At 34.4% G+C, this 22,390-nt stretch overlaps 1 protein-coding gene and 1 long non-coding RNA gene across 2 annotated transcripts; both read left to right on the forward strand.

Moving 5' to 3' along the window:
- Positions 1 to 345: 345 nt before the first annotated feature.
- On the forward strand, positions 346 to 22,154 carry LOC136802252 (carbohydrate sulfotransferase 11-like; the record flags this gene model as incomplete). Its single annotated transcript, XM_067058973.1, is given in 8 exon segments — positions 346 to 427; positions 14,306 to 14,380; positions 15,226 to 15,278; positions 16,876 to 16,929; positions 17,500 to 17,565; positions 17,999 to 18,093; positions 18,818 to 19,012; positions 21,701 to 22,154. Coding segments are annotated over 7 exon segments (946 nt in total), but the record flags the coding sequence as incomplete, so codon positions are not given.
- LOC136802245 (uncharacterized) lies at positions 1,945 to 3,331 on the forward strand. Its single transcript, XR_010845983.1, has 2 exons — positions 1,945 to 2,307; positions 2,437 to 3,331. It is a non-coding gene; the product is annotated as an uncharacterized lncRNA (long non-coding RNA).
- Positions 22,155 to 22,390: the final 236 nt, after the last annotated feature.

The following is a 22,390-nucleotide window of genomic DNA, read 5'->3' on the forward strand; positions in this document are numbered from 1 at the left end:
AATATTCTTACGGTATTCTTAGGTTAAAATCGAAATTGGCAATCTACAGGTTAAAATACATCAAAAATGATGATGGTGATATTCTTACCATATTCTTAATTTTTTGGCCATTTTCATTATCAACATTCTTATACAGTGTATTGTTATAAAAAACAGCGTGTACCATAAATTGTTGTGATCAAAAGAGGAAATTAACATCTTTGTTAATTGATGATTGACTTTTTTTCATATCGCTTCGGGCGAACGAAAATGTAATTTACATTAGACACTACAGTAAGACGAAAAAATAAACTGCTTTGCTTCATGAACTTTAATATGCAGTAGATGTTGAAATGAATTTGTGAATTTCCGATCTCGGAAAGGCATCACGAGAAAAGGTTCTCTTTGTAACAAAGTTTGGTTGTGAGCAAAATATCCAGTTGGAAAGGTAAAGACGTTCGATTTCATGTCTTATAGGCTATTGGGCTCTTCCAGAAGAAATCCGTTCATTGGCAGTGGAGGATATATTATTTTTTCAATAATCTACCCCTGGAAATTTTCATTTTTCACCCCATGGACACGGGCTCATCAATTTAACCCCCTGGACACCAAAATTTACCCCTGAACATCGCAGATTTCCCCCTTGGACAATGCAATTTTTTTGGGACCCCTGGACAATTCATCCTCCACCCTCCCATGAACGGTTTTTATCTAAAAGAGCCCATTGATAGTTTGTTAAATGGAAGATCCTGTAGAAAAGTTAAACTTGGTCATTCCTGAGGAATCTTTCTATTGGTCATTTTTGATTTCACAACAGAGCAAGACTCTGAGTAGATCAAAACTAATTTAAATTTGGTTGACGGTTTTGTCTAAAGGCTGCACGGTAAACGTTTTTTTCTTATAAGAGCATCCAAAATTTTCAAAGCCTTCGGATGTTCTTAGCTTTTTGGGTTTCGAGCATGAAAATATTCTTAACATGTTCTTATTTTAACCAATGTTTGACCATTTTTACCCATTTTCCTAAGAAATCGAGTGTTATTCTTAACATTTTATCCGTCGAAGCCTTATGTTCTTATACAGCTTCGTCTTACAAAAAACGTGTATTTTCCGGGCTTTAATGCCGTCCTTAGGGCTAACTATCCAAAAATTTACTCAACAAGCTAACCAAAAACAACAAGAATACGTACAGTGCTGTGGCACAGCCACTTTAATGGGGGGTGTACGATCTGGCGGTACTCGGGATAAGGTCTAATTTAGGGTCGGGAAGCGGTAAAAACGATAAAAAGTGTTCGGGAAACGGTATTTTGCAAGAGCCACGGTGACGGTAAAACACCTGATTTTTCGTCCGAGATGAAGTAATTCTTATAAAAAACAACGAATATTTCGGTAAAAATCATACGTAGACGGTACATAAACTTTTCGGACTATAAAAAAAGCTTGTCACAGGAGTCAGCAAAAAGGTAAAAAAAACGCGAAAAACTCCCAAAAAAATAAGGATTTTACACCATTTCGTAAAAAAACCTTATTTGAAATGTTAATGCAAATGTGCACGGGGCTTTATAAAGCCCGGTTTCTATGAAAAGTGGAAACTCTTTGTTTTGTTTATTTCAATTATCAAGGGGCGCGGAGAAACCAGACAAAGATTCGAATTTCGAATGTTTTTTTTTTCGAATTCAATCAGCTGGTCTTATACACCCCCGTCTCTGTGACCCAGTGGGGCCACCCCACTGGCCACGCCAGTGAAAAATATTTCCGAAAATGGCCCATCTCTAGTATGACTCAACTTTGAATCATTCTATTTTTTAGTTTCGAGAGAGGTTTTTAATTCAATTCTAAATTAATCAAACTTTTCCATTTTTCTTGCTATTTGATAGCAAGATAAAAATCTCTCGTCTTTTCAACTTTAAGAAAAGAGCATGCACTAAGATTAAGGTCAGATTAAGGTTTTTGTATAAAAAACATTAACCTTTTCAGCCCGGCGGACGAGTATAGTCGTCGAGCATACGTTCCGGCGGACGAGTATAGTCGTCTTTTTGACATAGTGATCTTCTAAGCTATATTTCTCCCATTGGCTTCTTTGCTAGCCGTAGAAGTAAAGAGAAACGGAAAGTAGAGGTTCTAAGCTTTCTTTTGATATATGGTGATGTAATGTTTTGATCACGTGGTGAGGCAGCAGATTTCGGAGAAAAGGTAGAGAAAAACACTGAATCAAGATGGCGACCAAGAAATGGGTTTTTCCAACTTACTGCTAAAGTTCTTGGATTTTTTTGACTGGTTTAGGCCACTTTTCTTCATGGAAACATTGTTTTTATAATGGCAAAACATCCAGTAAGTATATCTTATATTTTGTGTTTTGTTTTTAGCATAAAAAATCCATTTATTTGTCATTTTGACCACTTTTCTCGACAAACCATCGGAGTCGACCCAAACTTACAGTACTTTTTACTTTTTATTCAGGTTGGAGCATGGAAAGTGGACAAATTCAATGCAAAAGTGTTTTCTACACCTCATTTATTTCAAAGGAGCACCAAAGAATTTGAAAAGCCTGGATTTATGTTGAATTGCACTACTTCTTCCGCTCCACCAGCAACGGTCGATTGATCCCCGAAATTCTTGGCTCATAACGATGTCCTGATTACAGCTTATATGGATCAAAATGATGGCAGGAACCACATAACAGCCACATGGAATTATTGTGATGACATTTAGCATTCCTTATGGGCAAAAGAGATCAGATTTGATAGCAATGAGTTTGCCTCAAAAGGCTTACGGTTTTTGGAAACTTTGCAACTGTCGCCGACTATGCCATCTAGTTTCACGGTAGCCGATACCCTTCAAAAGCTTCAGAAGCTAAGAATACTGACTGAAAGTGTTGTTTAGATAGTTGGGGAATACTTTTACACCATTTTTGATGTTGTAGCTGCTTCTGGAAACACATATATCATCAAAATACTTCAAAATTGTATATATTGGATTTTTTTAGCCGAAAATCGTGATTTTTGGCAAAAGTGACCGATATTTAGGAGGCTGGTGTGACACATACAGATTTTTCTGGATGCTGATTTTTGGTATATTACTTCAAAATGATGTATAGATTGATAAATAGCCAAAGACAGATTTTTTAATTAACTTCCCCCCACTTTTTTTTGCTCTAGAAGTGAAAAATGCAAAAAAAGTGACATTACCGCAAAACGTGAAAAAAAAACTGTGGTTTACGTGATGCTACCATTTTTGTAGGAATATTTTATTTGGATTGGTACTTGGTCTAAAAGTTGTAGAATTTAAGTAGCTTTTCAGGGATACCTTACTTTTTTTCTAAAGATTCCTAGTTCTTGAGTTATGATCAAATAAATGAACATGTCTATTTTCTGAAAAAATGTTGCGCGCTGACAGCGTGAAAATTTAAAAAGTTGCGCGCTGGAAAGGTTAAGAAATGAGGTATTTTTTGTATTTCTGAAAAAAAGTTTGAAAACTTTTACTTGGAAGACGTGACTCGAAATTCCAGTCAATATTCCAAAAAAGTACTTTAATGGGATAAATTTTCGCGGGGATTAAATTTCGCGGTTGAGCGAAATTTTAAGATTTCGCGGGGATTAATTTTCGCGGATTAATCCGATAGAAGGATTTACTGATTTTTCGCGGGGATTTAATTTCGCGGATTGGGGTACAAATAAAATTTTTTGAAACGGGTCAAAACATTGAAATAAAATTTTTCCAGAAAATTAAGAATTTTTTTTTTCAAGTATTAAGACGGTGTTTTGGAATAGGGTGAGGAGATATGTATTACAACTATCAAAAGTTGAATTTGAACTTCCATGGTGCGGAGCTAAATTTTCACAGCCTATTTGGGAAAAAAGCAGAAGAGAAATTCGGGATAAGAAAATTAAATTGAAAATGAATTAGTTTAAGTTTCTCATGTCAAAACTGTTTTTGAAATACAAAGGGAATACAAACAAAATATGAACGTAGTAACTGAATAAAGAAAATAAACGATAAAAATAGAAATTTCGCGGATTGCAAAAAAAATTCAAATTTTTCGCGGAAACTTATTTTCGCGGATGGGCCTTTTTGAAATTTCCAATGGGACTTATTTTCGCGGATGACACCCAAATCCGCGAAATCCGCGAAAATTAATCCCCGCGAAAATTTATCCCATTAAAGTATGTTATTGGGATTTGTCTCTGAACCAAGATCGCCAAGAATCTTGGTGAACTCATCAGAAGACAAAATGTTTTTTTAAATAGGTAATTTGCCAAGAAAGATGGATCTGCAAAATGCCTGTCTGAGACTATTTTAATTCTTTGAGTCTTTGTGACATCGCCAGAGGAACCCAGTAGCGAGTCTGAGTGGTTTCCAAATTCTTTATTAGAAAATCATCACTCTTCGTCAAAAATTTTGAACTCCTCTCATATCTGCCACTTGAACCCTTTGTCTTAAGGTTTTTAAGTAACGCACTTGATTTTGACTATGATCACTCCTCAATGATACCCTTATGCAAATCTCACCTTATCGCTCCATCCATCAATAAAAGTAACGAAGTTTGTGGACACTGAAAATTAATTTTTCTATTAATAAGATCCTGATGATAAAATTTGATAATACTCTTATAGACCCAAAAATTTTTATTTTTATTTCTGATAACGGACAAAGGGTGTCGAGTCAGAGGTATTCTTAGCGACCGTTTTCGAAGAAATGTCTCGAGATGTGACCTCACATTCTATTAAAATAGTTGATTTCGAGCAAATTTACAATCGAATGTTTTGATTATAAGATAGAAAACGTTTGAGGAATGTTTTTTTATTCAATGTATTTTATTTTTTCAAAACCTTTTTCTAATCTTGTCGCACTTGTTTTTACTACATCAGCATCATCAGAACGTTCAATCAAAACAAAACCTTTGAATGAATCTGATTGGTCAAATCTTGAAACTCTGATGTAATTAATGCAAATCGACCGATCTCAGTGCTTAGAAAAACGATTGAATGTTAAGCAAACTTTTGAAAAGATAACGTCCTAAGTGCGGTAACCAGACAAGGTACCTTGCTTGTGCAGGAACACAATATATTTTTGAGTCTCTCAATTCTAGGCATTTAAAACTTTTTAGAAAATTCGAAAACGAAGATGAATAATGAAGAAGAAAAAAATTAAGCTTTTTTCACTCAGACAAAAAATGCTTATTTGATACTTTTTATGAGATTCTGTTCTCTTCTTCTTGATTAATTACATATAAGTACTTATGGAAAAAAAGCAATTATTTTGCGCTACAGCAATGACTTTTTGCCAAAAGGCAATTAGGTCTTTTGAGAAGTTTCGATGAGAAACATATGTAACAAAATGCAGTTTATTATAGTTGTGTCACATTTGAAATTTGCGAAGAGGACATTTGTATAAAAGAAACGAGTTGCTGTCAGATTCTGGTGAGAATTCTTCAACATTTTTGAAGCCTTCGGATGCTCTTAATCTTATGATTACTAAGCCTAAAATTGTTCTTAAAATGTTCTTATTTCACCATTTTGGGAGTTTTTTTGTGTGCAATTTCTAAGAAATATAGGTGTTTCAAAGTTCAGAAAATCTTAAAATTTAGCTTGTTCGCAAAAAAATTTTTCTTCGATTCATTAAATATAGTTTGTTCTCAAAATAACGTGTTGTAGCACAAACCAATTCAAATCTTTTTTTATAAGAATATACCTTACAAGAATGTTCATGATTAAATTGGCCAAAAAATTAAGAAAATGCTAAGAACATCATCATCATCACGGAATTCGGTTAGAGAATACCATTTTAGAACACATTTGACTGTATAAATTGCCAATTATCGGAGTTTTTGATTTTTCTAAAAAAGCGATGCATTGTGGGATTGTTTCGAGTGTATTACAATAGAAATCTCTTGGGAATTTCTCAAGGGAATTCTATTGTAATACACTTGAAATGACCGTTAAACAATCATTCAGAACACAAATAGCGACGATCTATTAAAATTAGTCGTTTGTTTCTTATAAAAAAAAACGTTTAAAAACCAAAATTTCATGCTCTTGAAATATTCTTTCATATTCAAGACTTTGTGAGCAAAAAAAAACATCTATCTCATCAAAGAATTGAGTAATTTGGCTAAGACCATTGTAAGTAAGTAAGTAAGTATATTCATCTGGTGGCTGTCGGCGGAGCCGGGAGTGAGGGAGTCTATCCCCTTTTCTATTTGCGCTAGACCTGGGAGATCGAATGCTGAGGTGGAGCGCCACACCTACTCTCAGCTCCCAGTAACTTACCGCCTAGATCAGATTACCCAATCTAAGCTACTCATCCGCTGAGTTGGCGGTGACCGGGGATCGAACCCACAACCCTTGGATTGTAAGGCGAATGCTCTACCGACTGAGCTACCCGGCCATTGACCATTGATGTATGCTTTTTGAATTGAAAAATTCTTTTTTTTACAAAAATCTGCTTGAGCCATCTTTTACCTACTTTTATGCAAAAAATCAGAAAAATTTAATGATTCAATTTTTGACAAAGTCCAAAAAACCTGTTTTTTTAGCCGTTTTTTGGCCCAAATTTGCCCAAAAACATTTTCTTTCAAAAATCGGGCTCCGTCACATTCGAGGGTTTATAGTTATGCATCTTTGTGCAAAAAATCATAAAGAATGAAAGAGCCAATCTCGAGAAAAGCTAATACCTAAGTAATTGATAATGTGCTTATAAAAAAATATCGAATGTTGCCAGTTTCTCTATAAAAACACACCAAGTAACCAAAATTTCATGTCTAAACACACATATTCTTCAAAAGTAAGCCCTCATGAGCAAAAAAAAACATCTATCTCATAAAAAATTGAGTAATTTGACTAAGAACATTGATGTATGCTTATTAATAGTGATTCTTATAGATAAACATGCGTTTTTTGAGCCAACAAAATTTTTTTCCAAAAATCTGCTTTAGCCATCTTTTACCTATGATGGTACCCTACTTTCATGCAAAAAATCAGAAAAAATTAATGATCCAATTTTTCAAAAAGTCCAAAAAACCCGTTTTTAGCCGTTTTTTGGCCCAAATTTGCCCAAAAATTTTTTTTGAAAATCGGGCTCCGTCACATTCGAGGGTTTATAATTACACATCTTTGCGCAAAAAATCAGAAAAAAACTAATGAGCCAATCTCGAGAAAAGCTGGTAACGAACGAACGAACAGAGGTGAATTTATAGGACCCCCACCGGGGCAGGTCCAAAAAGATGTAGCAGCGTCCTTGCTTCACAATGCACGCTATAAAAAGTTTCATTTAATTTGATTACGATTTATCTTATTTGATTTGATTTATTATTAAAACAATTAAGATTTTTTTAGCAGAAGCATCAAATCAAAAAAGATTTTTAGACATTCATTTTGAAATTCTCGAAATACACGTTTTTTATAAGAACAAACTATATAAGAACATAAGACTTCGCTAGCCAAAATGTTAAGAACAAGTTAAGAACATCTTAAGGCTTTGTGGACACAAAACACAAAAAAAAACAAGAAGAGAAAAAAAAAACATAGAGAAAGAAAAGAAACAAATGGAGAGAGAAAAGTTTGTAGATATTTTTTCAAGTTGACGATAACGAACCAGTTATCACACTTTTACTCGTAGAATATTCAATATTCAATATTCAATACTAGCCGGTACCCGGCGTCGCACGCCGGTTAAGCTGTTGCTGAACGCACTTTAAGTCCTTTGGGTGTTGAAGGTGGCTTAAAAGGAATAATGGAATTAGAGGGAAGCAGAAATCTCTTTAAAGTTGATTTTTGCCTCCCGGGCGACGAATCTTTTAACGATATTTGAAGAAAGATTTTTAGAATGTGTCCTTCAAGAGTTATTTTTCTTTCTAGTCAAAAATGACCAGGAAGGACGTTGATAAAATTACACAATACCGGCGCCCAGCGATGTCCGAGAGGACTCTGCAATTAGATTTTTTCTCGCTTAGCTTGCTTTACATTTGCCGTAAATTCTCGATAGTTTAATGGCAAGATGGGGAGGTGAAGTCAAACTTTAAACATGCCACGAGATTCTTCAGGAAAAGGCAGGAAGGACCACAGATATCTGTAAAGCCCGAAGGGCTAGATAGGCAACTTTAAGCTTTCTCCAGCAAAAAAAAGATAAGCAAAAATTTGACTTTTTAAATTTCGTGCCGATGGATAGGATCTAGCATTTTAATTGTTTTCGGAGCGCGAGATCAAAAAAAGTAGGCGGCAAACGCTATTTCACATCTCTCAAACCGGTGAAATTGCATATTTTAGTCACGTGACTTTGGTAGGAAATCCTTCCGAACCTTGGCTTCATTTTTCGATAAAAGCCGCAAATCTAGCCCTTCGGGCTTTACAGATCTGTGGGAAGGACACGCAGACAAAATAGCGTAATAGCCCAACTCTTTTTATCTAATTCGAAAAACAAATTTTAAATTTTAGATTTGTTCTTTCCTATAACAGATTTTGTTTAAAGAAAGAAAAAAATATATATATAATAGGCGGGCAAGCTAAGGCAGAAATTATAATCTATCAATCAAAACAAACTTATCGAATAACTTAATGTCATATTTTAAAAGAACAAGAAAATTGCCTGCGAAAACGAAAGTTACACACAGAAAGAAAACAAACATACATACAGACTACCGCTATTAATACTAGGTCACAGTTTGCTTCAGAGCAAACTGGTGCGACTGCTGTTTTACAGAGCAATTAACACTTTCTTCAGCAGTCAACAGAACAACATCCATCACAAATCATGTATGATACTTCATAAAAAATGAAAAAAAGCACATGTAAAATGCAATAACTAACAATGTCGAAAAGAATTGCAGAGGACTGAGAGAAGTCATAATTCAAAATTACTCCATCTAGCTAACACACTGAACTTTCTAAGCCGCCGTACCATCCACCCATACCTCTCTGGGCCACCATACACGCGGGATATCTCTTAGATATTTGCGTGGTTATCTCCCTAATATTCAGCCACCAAAAATGAAAGTTAAAGATGGTAACTCAAGCTGCACGATTTCACTTTCAATTTCAACTTTTCAAACTTCCAGACTCCGTAAACAAAAACACGACGGTAAAAAACCGCCTTCAGGCGGTCGATTAATATACATAGATTCAACGATTCAAAAATGATTCAAGAATTCCATATTGAGTCGAATATGCTAAAATAAATGGACTCGATCAATATATATAACAATAAAAAAACAAGACGACTTAAAGTCGAAAATTTCGCATAATACTTGAACATCAACGACGAAGACGCGTGAAACGTGACTCCTGCAGCATTATGCATTTTGAATGAAGCGTTACACAAAATATACACAATGTATTGTACACACAGGTCATAGATACCCTGTTTTTTTAATGAAAAATCTCAATCCATTAAAACAAAGATTCCTTTAAAAATGCGACTAAAGAATTCTATTCTATAAAGCGTAAACAAAATCTTTCAATTCAGAATAATTCAGAGAACTGCAATATACTTGAGAAAAATAATTTTAAATGTTTTTGAAAACGAAGAAGAAAAAATGAACTTTTCATTCATTGATGCCAGAAACCTCATTTTGTGCTTTGAAGGAACTTGTGATAAAGACTTCTTTCACTTGCGCAAAGTTTATATCAACTTCTTTTTATAAACAGTAGAATTTATCTAAAATTGAGAAAAATGGCTAGTCAGAAAAATCTGTTGTATACTATCTTCGCTTTCTGATATGAAGCCATAAGCAAAAAGCTCGTACCCATGTCTATTTTTAGCTGTTAAAGCATAATAATTTGAGTTGAGTTCTTTTTCAGGACATAAAACTTGGATATTCAAAATCTACTCAAAATTCCGCTTCCACTGATATGTAACATGATAGGGTAATTTTCAAGTTAATATTCCGTTTTTTTTGGATTTCGGCCTAAAAATGACCCATTTTTGGCCAGAAAAGTGATGAAACGCTAAAAATCATAAATGATAAATATGTAATTATTTTCCTGAATTTGTAAGAAATATTATAATTTTAATGTAAAGTTGTCAGAAATACATACTAGAATGTGAAAAATAAACTTAGAAAGTTAAAACATGAGCTAAATCCTAAAAAAAACCGGGTTTTTCCAAAATTAGCCTACGAAACATTTTGATCAAAAATGAGAAAATCCACCTTGCAGGACCTCTAGTTCATTGTAATTCTGCATTTTTGACTCCATTTTTTGCATATTCTGATATACTCTACCTATTTGAAGAATTTTCAAGCAAAGAAATCTCAATTCAAGTACAATTGACGAAAAGATAGGGGAATTTTGACATAGGCCTAAATTTTCCGTCACGGCGTGACAAAAACTAAAAAGGGCTACAGAAAATCTTGTGGGTTGATTTTTACATTTCTATTTTAGGTTTCTGGTTAACACTATATGGTTGATGTTTCATGGAGAAAATTAAGACCTGATTCCACTCTCATAGATTTTTACAGGCTATTGAAAGTTTTCCGTCACGGCGTGACAAAAACTCTGACCTAGTCCTAGTCAGTGAAAAAATGGATTTGGAAGCCTCAAATCATAGATTAACTAGTCCAAGTCCTATAGAAAGTTGACTCAGCTTGCAAAAGAGGCCTTTTGGTTAGTTTTTTGAATCTATACCTGAAAAAAAAACCTTGTAATAAGGACATCATTCCAAAGCAGTTTTTTCAGTACTACGGCAGCAGGCCCAGATTTAGCCTATGTTGATTTTTCGGGAACATATGCATGTTATATATCAAATTGTCAGAAATTTTATGTAGATTTCAAAAATGGTTAAAAGTAGGGGTTAAAAATGAAGTCAATGAGAAGAAAATGCAAAACTTGATGATTTTTTCTCCTATTTTGGCCTGCAATTTTACAAAAACCTAAAAAATGCGATAAAAAATTTCTAAAGCGAGGTTAAGCTCTATTTTTTTTTGCTTTTTGCTACAAAATACCATAGCTTCCCATAAAAATAGGTTTTAGAGAGATTTGAAGATCTTCATTTTTTGACATTTTTAAAATTTTTGGGTACGAGCTTTTTGCTTATAGCTATGAATGATGGCCCACCACCATCAAAATCATTGGACTTTTCCAGAAAAAAATTGAATATGGGGGGGGGGGTGAAGGATATAAAATTTTTTGGAACCCCCCCCCCCCTGGACATTGGTGACTTTTGTGATCCCCCGGACAGCAGGTCTACCCCCCCCCCCGCCCCGGACAAGCATCAGTTGATCCCATCGAGAGCAAGTTTTACTCACCCAGGACAAATTTTGTAGATTTTTCACTACCCTCCCCCACCCCCATGTACAGACATTTTCTGGAAGAGTCCATTAAAGGCAAAAAGCAGTTGAGGACACTCATTTTTTTTATAAGCATACGGTAAATTTTGGCTGAAGCTCACTAAGCTTAAGTAAATGGCAATATTGAGACTCAAATTATGCTTAACCCTATGCTTGGTAAAAAAATTATGTAAGTTTAGATAGTGCACATTCTCAAGAGACCAAGTTGTGTTATTTATAAGAGATTAAACAAAATAAAATCACCAATTTTTCGAATTTTGTTTGTAATTCTCTTCTTCATTCTTCTGTTATTTTCTGAAGTTTGGGAAATTATGATTCTAAAAATTTCTTTGGCTGAGCCTCAAGGTATGCTTAGCATATGCTTAATTTTTCTGGAAATTTGAGCTTCAGTATGCTTATAAGCGTTATGCTTATAAAAAAAAATGAGTGTAGTTGAGCTCCAGTTCCAGCTTCTGGACTAGAAAATTGCAGGGTAAAAACTAGCCAACTTTAAGCTTTAAAGAAATAATACTCCTTGAGATTAAACTTTGACTCCTTTAAAAGAAAAATGAGTGTAGTTGAGCTCCAGCTCCAGCTTCTGGACTAGAAAATTGCAGGGTAAAAACTAGCCAACTTTAAGCTTTAAAGAAATAATACTCCTTGAGATTAAACTTTGACTCCTTTATAACTGCTTTAAACTGCATCCCATTAGACAAATAAAACCCTCCCCAATCTCTTGCCGATTATCCTGTGAAAAATATATAGGGGAAAGATTCCAGAAAAGTAACAAGAATCTTAGTGCGGAAATGGGAATCTTATACAGACAACGTACCATGGTTCAAAATGAAAATCCTAATTAGCAAAAGGTGTATCAAGATTGGTGAAGTTTGATTGAAGCTCGATTAGTTTGATTTATTACCTTGTTGCCCATTCTTTTTACATTCCGAAGGCTTATTAGCAGACGCCCACGCTAAAGCTTAAAGAGCGAGCCAATATCTATCATCCCATCTGGGAGGAAAAGCTGGAACTTTTACTAACCAAACTCATCGAACACCAATCAAACTTCATCGAGGGACTGCTGTACATTGTGCGGTGGTGTACGTGGGGCTGGATCTAAATGTCCTTTGTACGGCGATGAAAATAGGTTAATTTGAAATCTGCTGTATTATCTGTACACCCCACCTTACCCACCGTACAATGACAATGTACGGCAGTGTCTAGATAGGGTCGTTTCGATTATACAAAAATGGTTGCTGAATTTCAATTGACATGATTTCTAAGAAATACCGTGAGATCGGGTAACTTGCATATACGCATAGCCCTCAAATGAATGAATGACACATTTGGTCATTAAAATACAGGTCATTAAAATACAAAGTTAAATCAAAACAAAAATGGTAGGCTAGAGCTGCAAGCGGAGCTGCGTAGTTCATTTGTTTTGAAATTTTGCTGCTTTGATTGGTCAGTCATTTGATGGCTGTGCCAGTTACCCTCCACTGATGCAAGTTACCGGACTTCACGGTACTTGCTAAAACTGACTGTTTGTCACAACTGGTTTCACTATTAACACATAACTATCTGATGAAAAAAGGAAAAAAAGATCATACCTGTGCTGTTTGTAGTTTTGGTGAAGAAGAGAAGAGAGGGTTATTAATGTTGTTGTTTGTTGTGGAAAATTAACTCTTTTTGTACTTACTGAGCATGATCAATTTATTGGTGCATTCACTAACTACACAAACATAAAATACTTAGTAGTAAACAAATATTAAACCTCTTTAAACACTCTACAAAAGACCAGAAAATATGATAAAAATTTATACAGCAGCAGCAAGTTTCAAAAGCATGTGCAATCAAGCAGCCATTAAAAATGAATGTTTACAAAGGCTTGGTTACACTTCTTGCACTAGCGTATTTTATTTATTAGGAAAAGCCCTGTTTTTTATCACTTTTTATCTTTGAGAGTGAGTCCACCTTTAGAATATTTGCCGTAGTACGCCCGCAGCCAAACGCCCACGCCATAATTTGCGCCCTAAAAAATGTCTCGCCAGCCAGACACACGGAAGGCTATCGTAATACTTTCGCTAAGCGAAATTAATAATGTATGGATCCCGAATATAGATTCAATATTCACTATATTCAATTTCCATTGAGTTATACAGTTGATGATCTGATGCTCTCTAATTCGACTTTCAAGGTGAATTGGATTTTCATCGAATAAAGAAGGGTCTTGAATAGTGAGCATACATCATTTATGAGAGTTTCTAGTTGACGGTGACGAACTTTAATATTACCGAGTTTATGTATTGGAGGATATCAAGGGCAACGGTAAGTGAAATGATACAATAAACAGACGACAGTATTTTGGTATTTTTACCGTCGTCGAGCAAAGTGGACGGTGATTTTGAAGACATGTCAACTTTGCTTTATACCGTCCCCTTCGATTTATCTCGAATACATAAACTCGCTATTATAGAAAAATAGACCGTAATGGAGCATATCGAATAGTAGTACGTCAAATTAGAGAGCGATTAACCTTATTGAGACTAGACAATAATGTTAATCAAACCGTAGAGTGTGATCAGAATAAAAATTCTAAATATTTGGAACGCTAGCTGTGTGTATTGTATTTATTCTATTTTGATCTTCACGACTGGATAAAGTATCTGAGAGTAGAACAAGCCAATCCTTTTATATTTTGTTATTATTTTGTAAGAACACGAGAAGTTTTTTTCACGTTGATGCAATGCAACATGCTCCGTCCCGCCAACCTGAAACGCTTTCTCGTGTCTCCACCCCTCCACCCTTATCTTGTTCTAAATAGCCAGGTTTTTGGTCGATTTACCTTATTTTGGATGTATTTCAAGGTGCAATGTCCAACCCCCCGTTTATTTAGAATTTTATTTTTCCAAGCCACATCCCCCACCCTTATATTCCAACCAACCCGTTTATTTGGCGCCTGAGAGTATGATCTTAAACAGACGACCTACTATCGATATCTGAGAGGAAATATTTTTAAAAATGAAAATTATGTAATTTCTCAAAATTGATCATTGATCTTTTTTTTTCTAGAGTTAACGAGGTTGAAGAGGTCGACGTGGTGAAGATTGATAAAGGGATGACAGCGAATTCCTTCAAAAGAAACAGGTAATTAGTAAACAGAAAAATTAAAATCTCTTAAACAGTAGCTTTGTGGTTCGACTGAAACCAGGGCAAACTGGATAGAATTATTCCCCCCTCTATCTTCTTGGCCGAAAACTGTTAATTTCAAGATACAAAAAAAAAAAAAAGAGCACCGAAACTCGGCCGAGATTAGTGAACTGATGAGCATTTAGACGCCTCTAGCCTTTCAGCCCCCCCCGCCCTGCGCTGAGTGCAAGAGTATTCTAAAAAATTGACCAATTAAAACTTTTGAAATGATTTAATTTAACGTGTTAAGAGCCATCACACCGTTAATTTAAATTTCAAAACATTTTTTTGATTTTAAAATACGTGTACACACCAATCTCAACTATTCGGGCGGGATCAAAAAACAGGACGGTATTGGTATCAGCTTTCTCATTCAGCTTTCGAAACCACTTTCCCGTAATTCGTAAAACTAGTGCACGCGCATTATTTTGATGCTCTCCACCGTTTAGTCTATGGAGGTAAACAAACCCGTTTTTGAAAGGAAAGTTGGTTTTTTGAGCTTTTCTTAAGTTCTGTCGAACAAAACCCCCTCAAATTTTAGTATGTTCAATCTATTCATAATATTATACCACCCTGAAAATCTCTTGCCAAAAGAAGATCGCTATCAAAAGTTAGAAGCTGAAAACCAACTTTCCCTAGCCCCTCGCAGGAAAAAACGCGTTCGTTTACCTCCCAAACAATTTTATACACAAAGGTGGAGCGCACAATTTCCCGGGCGATTTCTGAGAAGTTTGAATTACGGGAGAGGTGTATTGATGTAAAAATCTATATTTTGACTTTGACACATTTTTTTTTCATTTCAGATTGATTGTCCTCTTTCTACTTGGTTTCGTGTTTGCTTTGCTATTTGTAAAAGGTATGATTTTAGAAGAATTTAAAGGTTTTGAAATAAGAGTGATATCGTTTGCTTAATCATCAATTTTGGTAAAACAAGATTGGTCAAAAGTAGGAAAAGAAAAGCATTTTTTTACTTATATCAGCAAACAAAATATCTTGAATATATGTTTAAAAGCTTCATGAATTATTGATTCGATTCTAGTGTTCATCTTGAATGGGGCATTCAATCTTATCTAGATACAGGGGAGATGGACAAACATTTATAGGAAGTAATTCGAGCAGAATTTTGAAGGGGTCAAAAGAGTGCCTTTCATTTTTTCAGGATGTAAAAAATTATTTTATAGAATTTTTCCAAAGGTTTTTTGCAAATTTTGTCGTTTTCCACCCACACATTTCCAAGAGAAATGTTTTTTGACTTGAAAAGGTTCGTCCACCCCTTCCTCCCTGTATGAAAGTTAGACGGCTCCCGTCGTCGCAAACACCGGTTAACGGTTTTGCTTGCATATCAAAAGCCTTTAAAATACGATAATTTGGGTTAATTCCTGACATCGTTTTGGCTTAAAATGCCGAATACAATAAAAAAAAATTATACTTCTAAACTTTTTACATTAGTCAACATTTTGTGTCTGTAAGCCTCGATTATATGTCTTTTTAAGGTAACGGTAGTTTGTGTTCAATGAAATGCCATAGTGACCCTGTCAAAATTATGGAGGGTACCCGTCGTTGCAGACGCCCAAAGGTGTCTGAGGTGATGAGAGGGTTGATATATTGATATTGGGCATGGCCCAATCGACAATAGAAAACAATGATTAAACAAAATCAAACGCGTTGGTAATCAAGAATTAGTCTAAAATAGCTGTTTTAGCTATGATGGGGAGTTTCAGGGGGTACCCAATTCCACCCAACCGTCAACTTTTCCCTTAAGATCCATCAAACCGTCTAAACGAGCAAAAACATTCCACCACCGAAAGGTTTCTGTGAAATTTCAGATTTCCCTCAAATATTCGGGAAGTTTTCAATATTTTTGCCCTATTCCGAAATTCTGACCTATTTTTTAGCTATTTTCCATTTTTCCAGACTAAAACAACCTAAATTTCCGTCTCGCATATTGGACCTAGTTTTCGCAATTCCGTCTAAATTTACGTTGGCTTCTGATTTCCAGACACATTGGACCTTGCTCCTCACCAAATAGGATGATAATTGGTTTCGATTAAATTTACATTAATTTATTTTATAAACCTTCGATGGAATCGAATTTAGGCGAGACAAATTTAATTTGTTGTTCTACGGGCAGCTCGTTAGCAAAATAGTCGGTCGGCAAAATAAAAATAAGATTTTCATTTTAATCAAGGAAGGTAATTAGGCATTAAGTAATTTTTTTAAACAATCTTAGTCGAAAATTCATCATTCATCTTTGTAATAACATTTTTTGTGCATAGAATTCATGATTCTAGATTCTTTTCAACTTTTTTTAATGACTAGTATTAGAAATTTGTGGCATAGGGAATTCAATACTTTTTTTTTCGTTTGCAGCAAATGCTGGGTCGGTCGGTCACGCCCTTAGAACAACAAATTAAATTGGTCTCGCCTTATATGATAAATTTTAATACTTTTAGTTTACCAGAACACCAAAGACAAGTATGACTACATTAGACAACACCACCCCCAAAGTACGTATAGACAATTTAATAATATCCCAAAACTTACGGTATATTTGATTGTGACGTAATTCTTTAACCTGTCCTTCTTTCTTTAAGCCAGTCGCTTGCCATCAAAACCTGTAAATTGAAATGGGGGATTTCAACTTTCATTTATCTAATATTAGCAGGTTTATGTATTCGGGTTAAATTGAAGGAGATGGTATTAAAAAAGTTAGCATGTCAACAAATTCGCCGTCCACTTTGCTCAACGCCGGCTCGACGACGGTAAAAATACCAAGACATAGTCGGCTCGTCGGCTGTTTAGGTGAGCAAAGACGATAGAGCTGTACATCAACTATCGAATTTTTTTTGCGTCAATTTCACTTACCGTCGCCTGATATCCTCCGATACATAAACTCGCTACTATCGATCGAGAACTCATATCGGCATGAAAAACTTATATTTTGAAGTTAATTTCTGGTCAATCCTTCCTAAACCAGTCTAAGTGAAAACTGAAGCTAAAAGCCTTCATTATTTTTGATATTTTGTGAGAAATATTCATAATTACATTTTTACAACTACTAATTAATTCAATTTTAGCAGTGGTCAAAATAGCAAAGAATATCTTCGAATTAAATTCGAAAGAAACTCAGCAGCTGAAAACAGGTATGAGAACAAAACCTTCTTATTGAACAAACCTATTTATAAGATAATTTTTAACGCAGCATACAAAGATTTAATTTTTCTAAATATAACCTACTAGCCGCGTTGTTGGCAAATTTGAAAGAGCCATCCCCCAGCGGACCTTCAAATCACGCAATCACGCAAATTTTTTTCCCAAATTCACGCATTCACGCAATGATTTTTTCGCAATTCACGCAATTTTTGTTCACGCAAAGCTTTCCAATTTACGCATTCACGCAGTTTTTTTATTTTTGACGCATTCACGCAAGTGAAAAAGCCCATTCACGCAAACCACTGGGGGCATGAAAATATACGTTAGATTTTACTCAAGAAATCTCTCAAGTTTATGGATCAGCTGAATTAATGAACTTGTAGATTAACTGAAAATTTTAAACACATTTCTTTCAAATTTTAGATGCAACAAAAGAAATAGAAAAGAATGAAAAGAAAATAGAAGAAAAGATAATAGAAGAAAAGCAAGAAGAAGAAAAGCAAGGAGCTGGAGATATGGTACTAATTTAAAAAAAACAATCAATCTACTCTTGAGCTTTAATTTATTTTTTTTAGCATTCTATTTTCTGTTATTGAGTAAACATATTATATTACATACTATACTCCCAAACTCAAGCCATTCGAAAGATCAGCCTTGTATTCAAATGCGGTGCTTAGTAGAAAATTGTATTAAGATATTCTATCTTGGTTTTATTTCTTTAAAGTAAAACAAGGGAAAACATCACAGATCCGTCAGTTCTTTCTGTTATGTTACTGTTACTAAGGATATTAACCAATGGATTGATTAAATCCATTGAATCTTCCAATATTCCAGATGTACATGGGGGGTGGAGGATATATTGGATATCTTGTCCGTGGGTAGTGAAAAAATCAGCAAAATTTGCCTTGTTTTTTGAGGTAATATGATTTTGAATGTCTGGGGGGGTGTCAACTGATACTTGTCCGGTGGGAGAGATCCGTTGTCCGGGGAGTCAAAGTTCAGAATGTCCGGGGGTAAATTTCCAAAACATTTTATATCCTCCACCCCCCAATTCCAATTTCTTTCTGGAAGCCTAACATGTATAAATTCCAGAAGTTTAAACATTTAAAAAAATTTAAAATGAGTGGGCGGCGTCTATCAAGCGGCGCACCTAAAATTAAAAAACCAAAAAATAAATATTTATATTTACTTATCTGAGGAAATACAGACTTACAAACTTCAATTTCTTAATTCTTCTTTTAGCTAGCGCAAGATGACAGTTGGATAAAAATTCAACACCAAAGACAGCAAAGATTGAGAGAATTTTGCGCTAAAAAGGATTTGAAAAAATTACCTAAACCAAAATATGAACACAATTGGATCTACAGTGATAAAGCGAGGGTTTCTTATTGTTCAATACCGAAAGTGGCATGTACAACGTGGAAAAAAATTTTTCAGGTGAGTTTAAAACTAAAAAGAAGCGAATGATACACAGTCCAGTAGAATTAGGTTTTTACCTTGAAGGAAAATGACCTGTGGCTGAAATTTGGCACAGTGGTTCCTCATGGGTCTAAAAACCACCAAAAATTCAGCAGTCGATTCAAAAAGATTTTTTGCAGCCCTTTTTGCGATATTTTATGATGACATAAATTTTCAGAAATCCCTGAAAACCAGATTTTTAAAGTAAAATAAAATAAATTTCAACTGTTCTACTCGAAAAATCTTGACCAGAAAATTTTGAAAATTGGGTAAATTTTTAAGTTACATTTTATATCTCCTTGTGAAGACATCAACTGCATTTCCAAACCAGGCTCAAAAGATTAGCAAAGCATTAAAAAAGTAACTAAATAAATAGCTAAATAGCTATATTAATTTGAAAGAAAAATATAACAACATTTGTTCAAAAATTCGAGCAAAAGCTTTTTGGTCTTATGCCATCATCAGTGCTATCAGGGGGGGTCCGGTAGTAAAATCTCAGAAATAATGACGTTTCCTACCGTGGCGGTGTGACGAAAAATCGAAAAAGTTTTTTACTACCCAGGGTAGTTAAATACTAAAATGGGTGGTATCTACGTGTTAAATGTTGAAAAAAAAATTTACTACCTGGGTAGTGAAAACTGGTAAAATTAGCAAATCTTAGCTATTTTTGTAATTCTTTAAATTTTTTGGATAATATTTCTGAAAAAATCTGAAAATTTTTATAATTTGAAAAAATTTTGTGTTGGAAAATTGTTTGCTGATCAGTTACAAAAATAGTGTGAGGTTGATAAAAAAAGGCCAAAAATAGACTTTTGTTAATAACTTGGTCAAAAATGTGGTTATGGTGCTGTTATTTGAGATATGGCTCACTTATCTCATAACAATTAGAATGATGCAAAAAAAATTGATAAATTGGCAATATTTGTGGTGAACCATTAAATTTTAGGTATCAGTAAAAAATGAAAGCTGTGAAATTTTGTAGTCAATTTCAAAAATTCAAATTTCTTCTATGGAACAAGGAAAGGTAATTCTCGAAATTTTTTGTCAAAAACTTTAATTCTAAGGGCAAAACATTAATTTTTGCACTAAGTGAAAAATGTGTCACAGAAATAATCATTTTTTAGCTTTTTTTGTAAAATCAGTCCGAAAAGCAACCAAAAAATAGGTGGTCTCCATGACAAATTGTCCCAAAAACTTTTACTACCAGGGTAGTAAAATACCTCTTCCAAGAGTCTAGGTGGTGGTATGTAAAAATTCGTAGAAATCCTTTTACTACTCATATATGTCTGAGATTTTACTACCGACTCCCCCCCCCCTGGTGCTATAGATAGTAAAATTAGAAATTCTAAAATTTACAAATTTATCAGTTTAAAACAATTAAAAGCAGTTAATAAAAGAAAGTCATTATTAGCTTAATACACGCTTTTTTTATAAGAATGGAGTAAATCCATTTCATCATGGATATTCTAATATTTTGGTCGAAATCATCATATAACATTCTTAACATATTCTTAAAGTTAATTTTTAGATTTTACCATCGAAATTTTAACATCGAAAAGTAATACACGCTTTTTATTTTAGAATAGTGTACTTTGGATGAGGGTCGAGTATTCTTAAAAAATCGCCAAATTTGAGGGTGAAATATTCTTAACGTATTCTTACTTTTTAGAAACATGAGAAAGGATAAATTTGAGAGTTTTGGACTTTTGAATGAACATTAGGAACTAAAATTAAATTTCTGCCTTAAAATTTAAATTCAAGTTTAACAAAGGAAGCAATTTTTTTGTTAACCAAATACAAAATGACTGTATTCAAACTTATCAATTTCTGTGAAACTCACCCAAGAGGGTATTCTTAGGGTATTCTTAGGGTATTCTTCACCCTGATATTTTTTTAGAAGATATTCTTATAAAAAAAAGCGTGCAGACTTTCTTATCTCTATGCTTAAAAAACAAAAGAATAAATACAATACATGTAAAGTACAAAGTAAATGAAATAGAAAATTATAAATGCAGAAATATATTCATAAAAAAAGAAATTAAAAAATTTCATGATGGCAATATTCTTGAGATATTCTTAATTTTTTGGCCATTTTCATCATGGACATTCTTATAAAGTGAATTCTTATAAAGAAACGTAAAGCTAAATCAACCTTTTTCCAGTTGGCCGAAATATTCATATAAAAGAAAGATGACGTATTTTTACTGAAGAATGAATATAGTGTTTTATGCCTAAAAGAAGCCAGAGTTAATCCCCGGGGGGAATAGGGTTGCAAGCTGACGGGGGGGGGGGGGGGGGGGGGGGGGGTGCCGCCCGACTTTCGAACTTTGGACCCTTACTAGGACTAAAAAGGAGAAAACAAAGAAAAATTTTGTGAATTTCACGACGGCACAAATTTGACCAAATTTCGATCTTTCAGGGGGTAAAAAGTTGAAATTTTCCAATTTACCGACCCTTAGTGGGACTGAAATTTGATTTTCTGATTTTTCCGACCCTTAGCGGGACTTTGGAAGTCCAAAAAAGGTACCATTAATAAGGGCGGCAAATACCGTACCCTCTATTTGCCTAAGTACCCCCCCCCCCTGGGAGTTAATCTTTCCACAACTGCAGCATGCTAAAACATCCAATAGCCAGATGTGTTTGACAGACTTCTTTTACACTTTTCAGGTATTCTATGGTAATTATAGAACCATACAAGACATCAAAGTCAGCAAGGATGATGTTCACGAACTCAAGTACCAATATCACATGGGATTGAATATCTATAAAGCAAATTTAAAAACCGAGCAGTATTTCAACTTCATCATTGTCAGGCATCCTTTAGAAAGATTGGTCTCGGGGTACAGAAATAAGATTGAAAAACCATTTAATGCAAATTTTCAAAGAAGGTTCGGTAGCTTAATGCTTCGTTTTAACCGTAATAATTTAACCGAGCAAGAATACAGAGCAGGCAAAGGAGTCACGTTTCATGAATACATCAACTACATAATCAAAACACCAATGAATAAAATTGATGAACATTTTGGGGGCATGCAAGAGCTATGTCATATTTGTAACACAAAATATGATTTTATAGCAGACATGTCTACATTATACGACGATTCGGATATTATTTTGAAGCAAATAGGATGGTATGATCGGCTTCAGTTTCCAAAAAAATCAAAGGATAATTATGTGAAAGGAGCAGTTGATATTGCTCCAGAATACATAAACAGACTTTCAGATAAAATCTTGAACAAAGTTTATGAAAAATTCCGAGATGACTTTGAAGCTTTTGGGTATAAATTTGACATCAAAGAAATTAGGAAGGGTACTTTTTATTAGATACTTCAATTTTACTTTTCTAGGTTTTCTATC

The sequence above is a fragment of the Clytia hemisphaerica genome, unplaced genomic scaffold (genome assembly GCF_902728285.1).
Source record: "Clytia hemisphaerica strain Z4C2 unplaced genomic scaffold, Clytia hemisphaerica genome assembly, whole genome shotgun sequence".
NCBI classification, from domain to species: Eukaryota; Metazoa; Cnidaria; class Hydrozoa; order Leptothecata; family Clytiidae; genus Clytia; species Clytia hemisphaerica.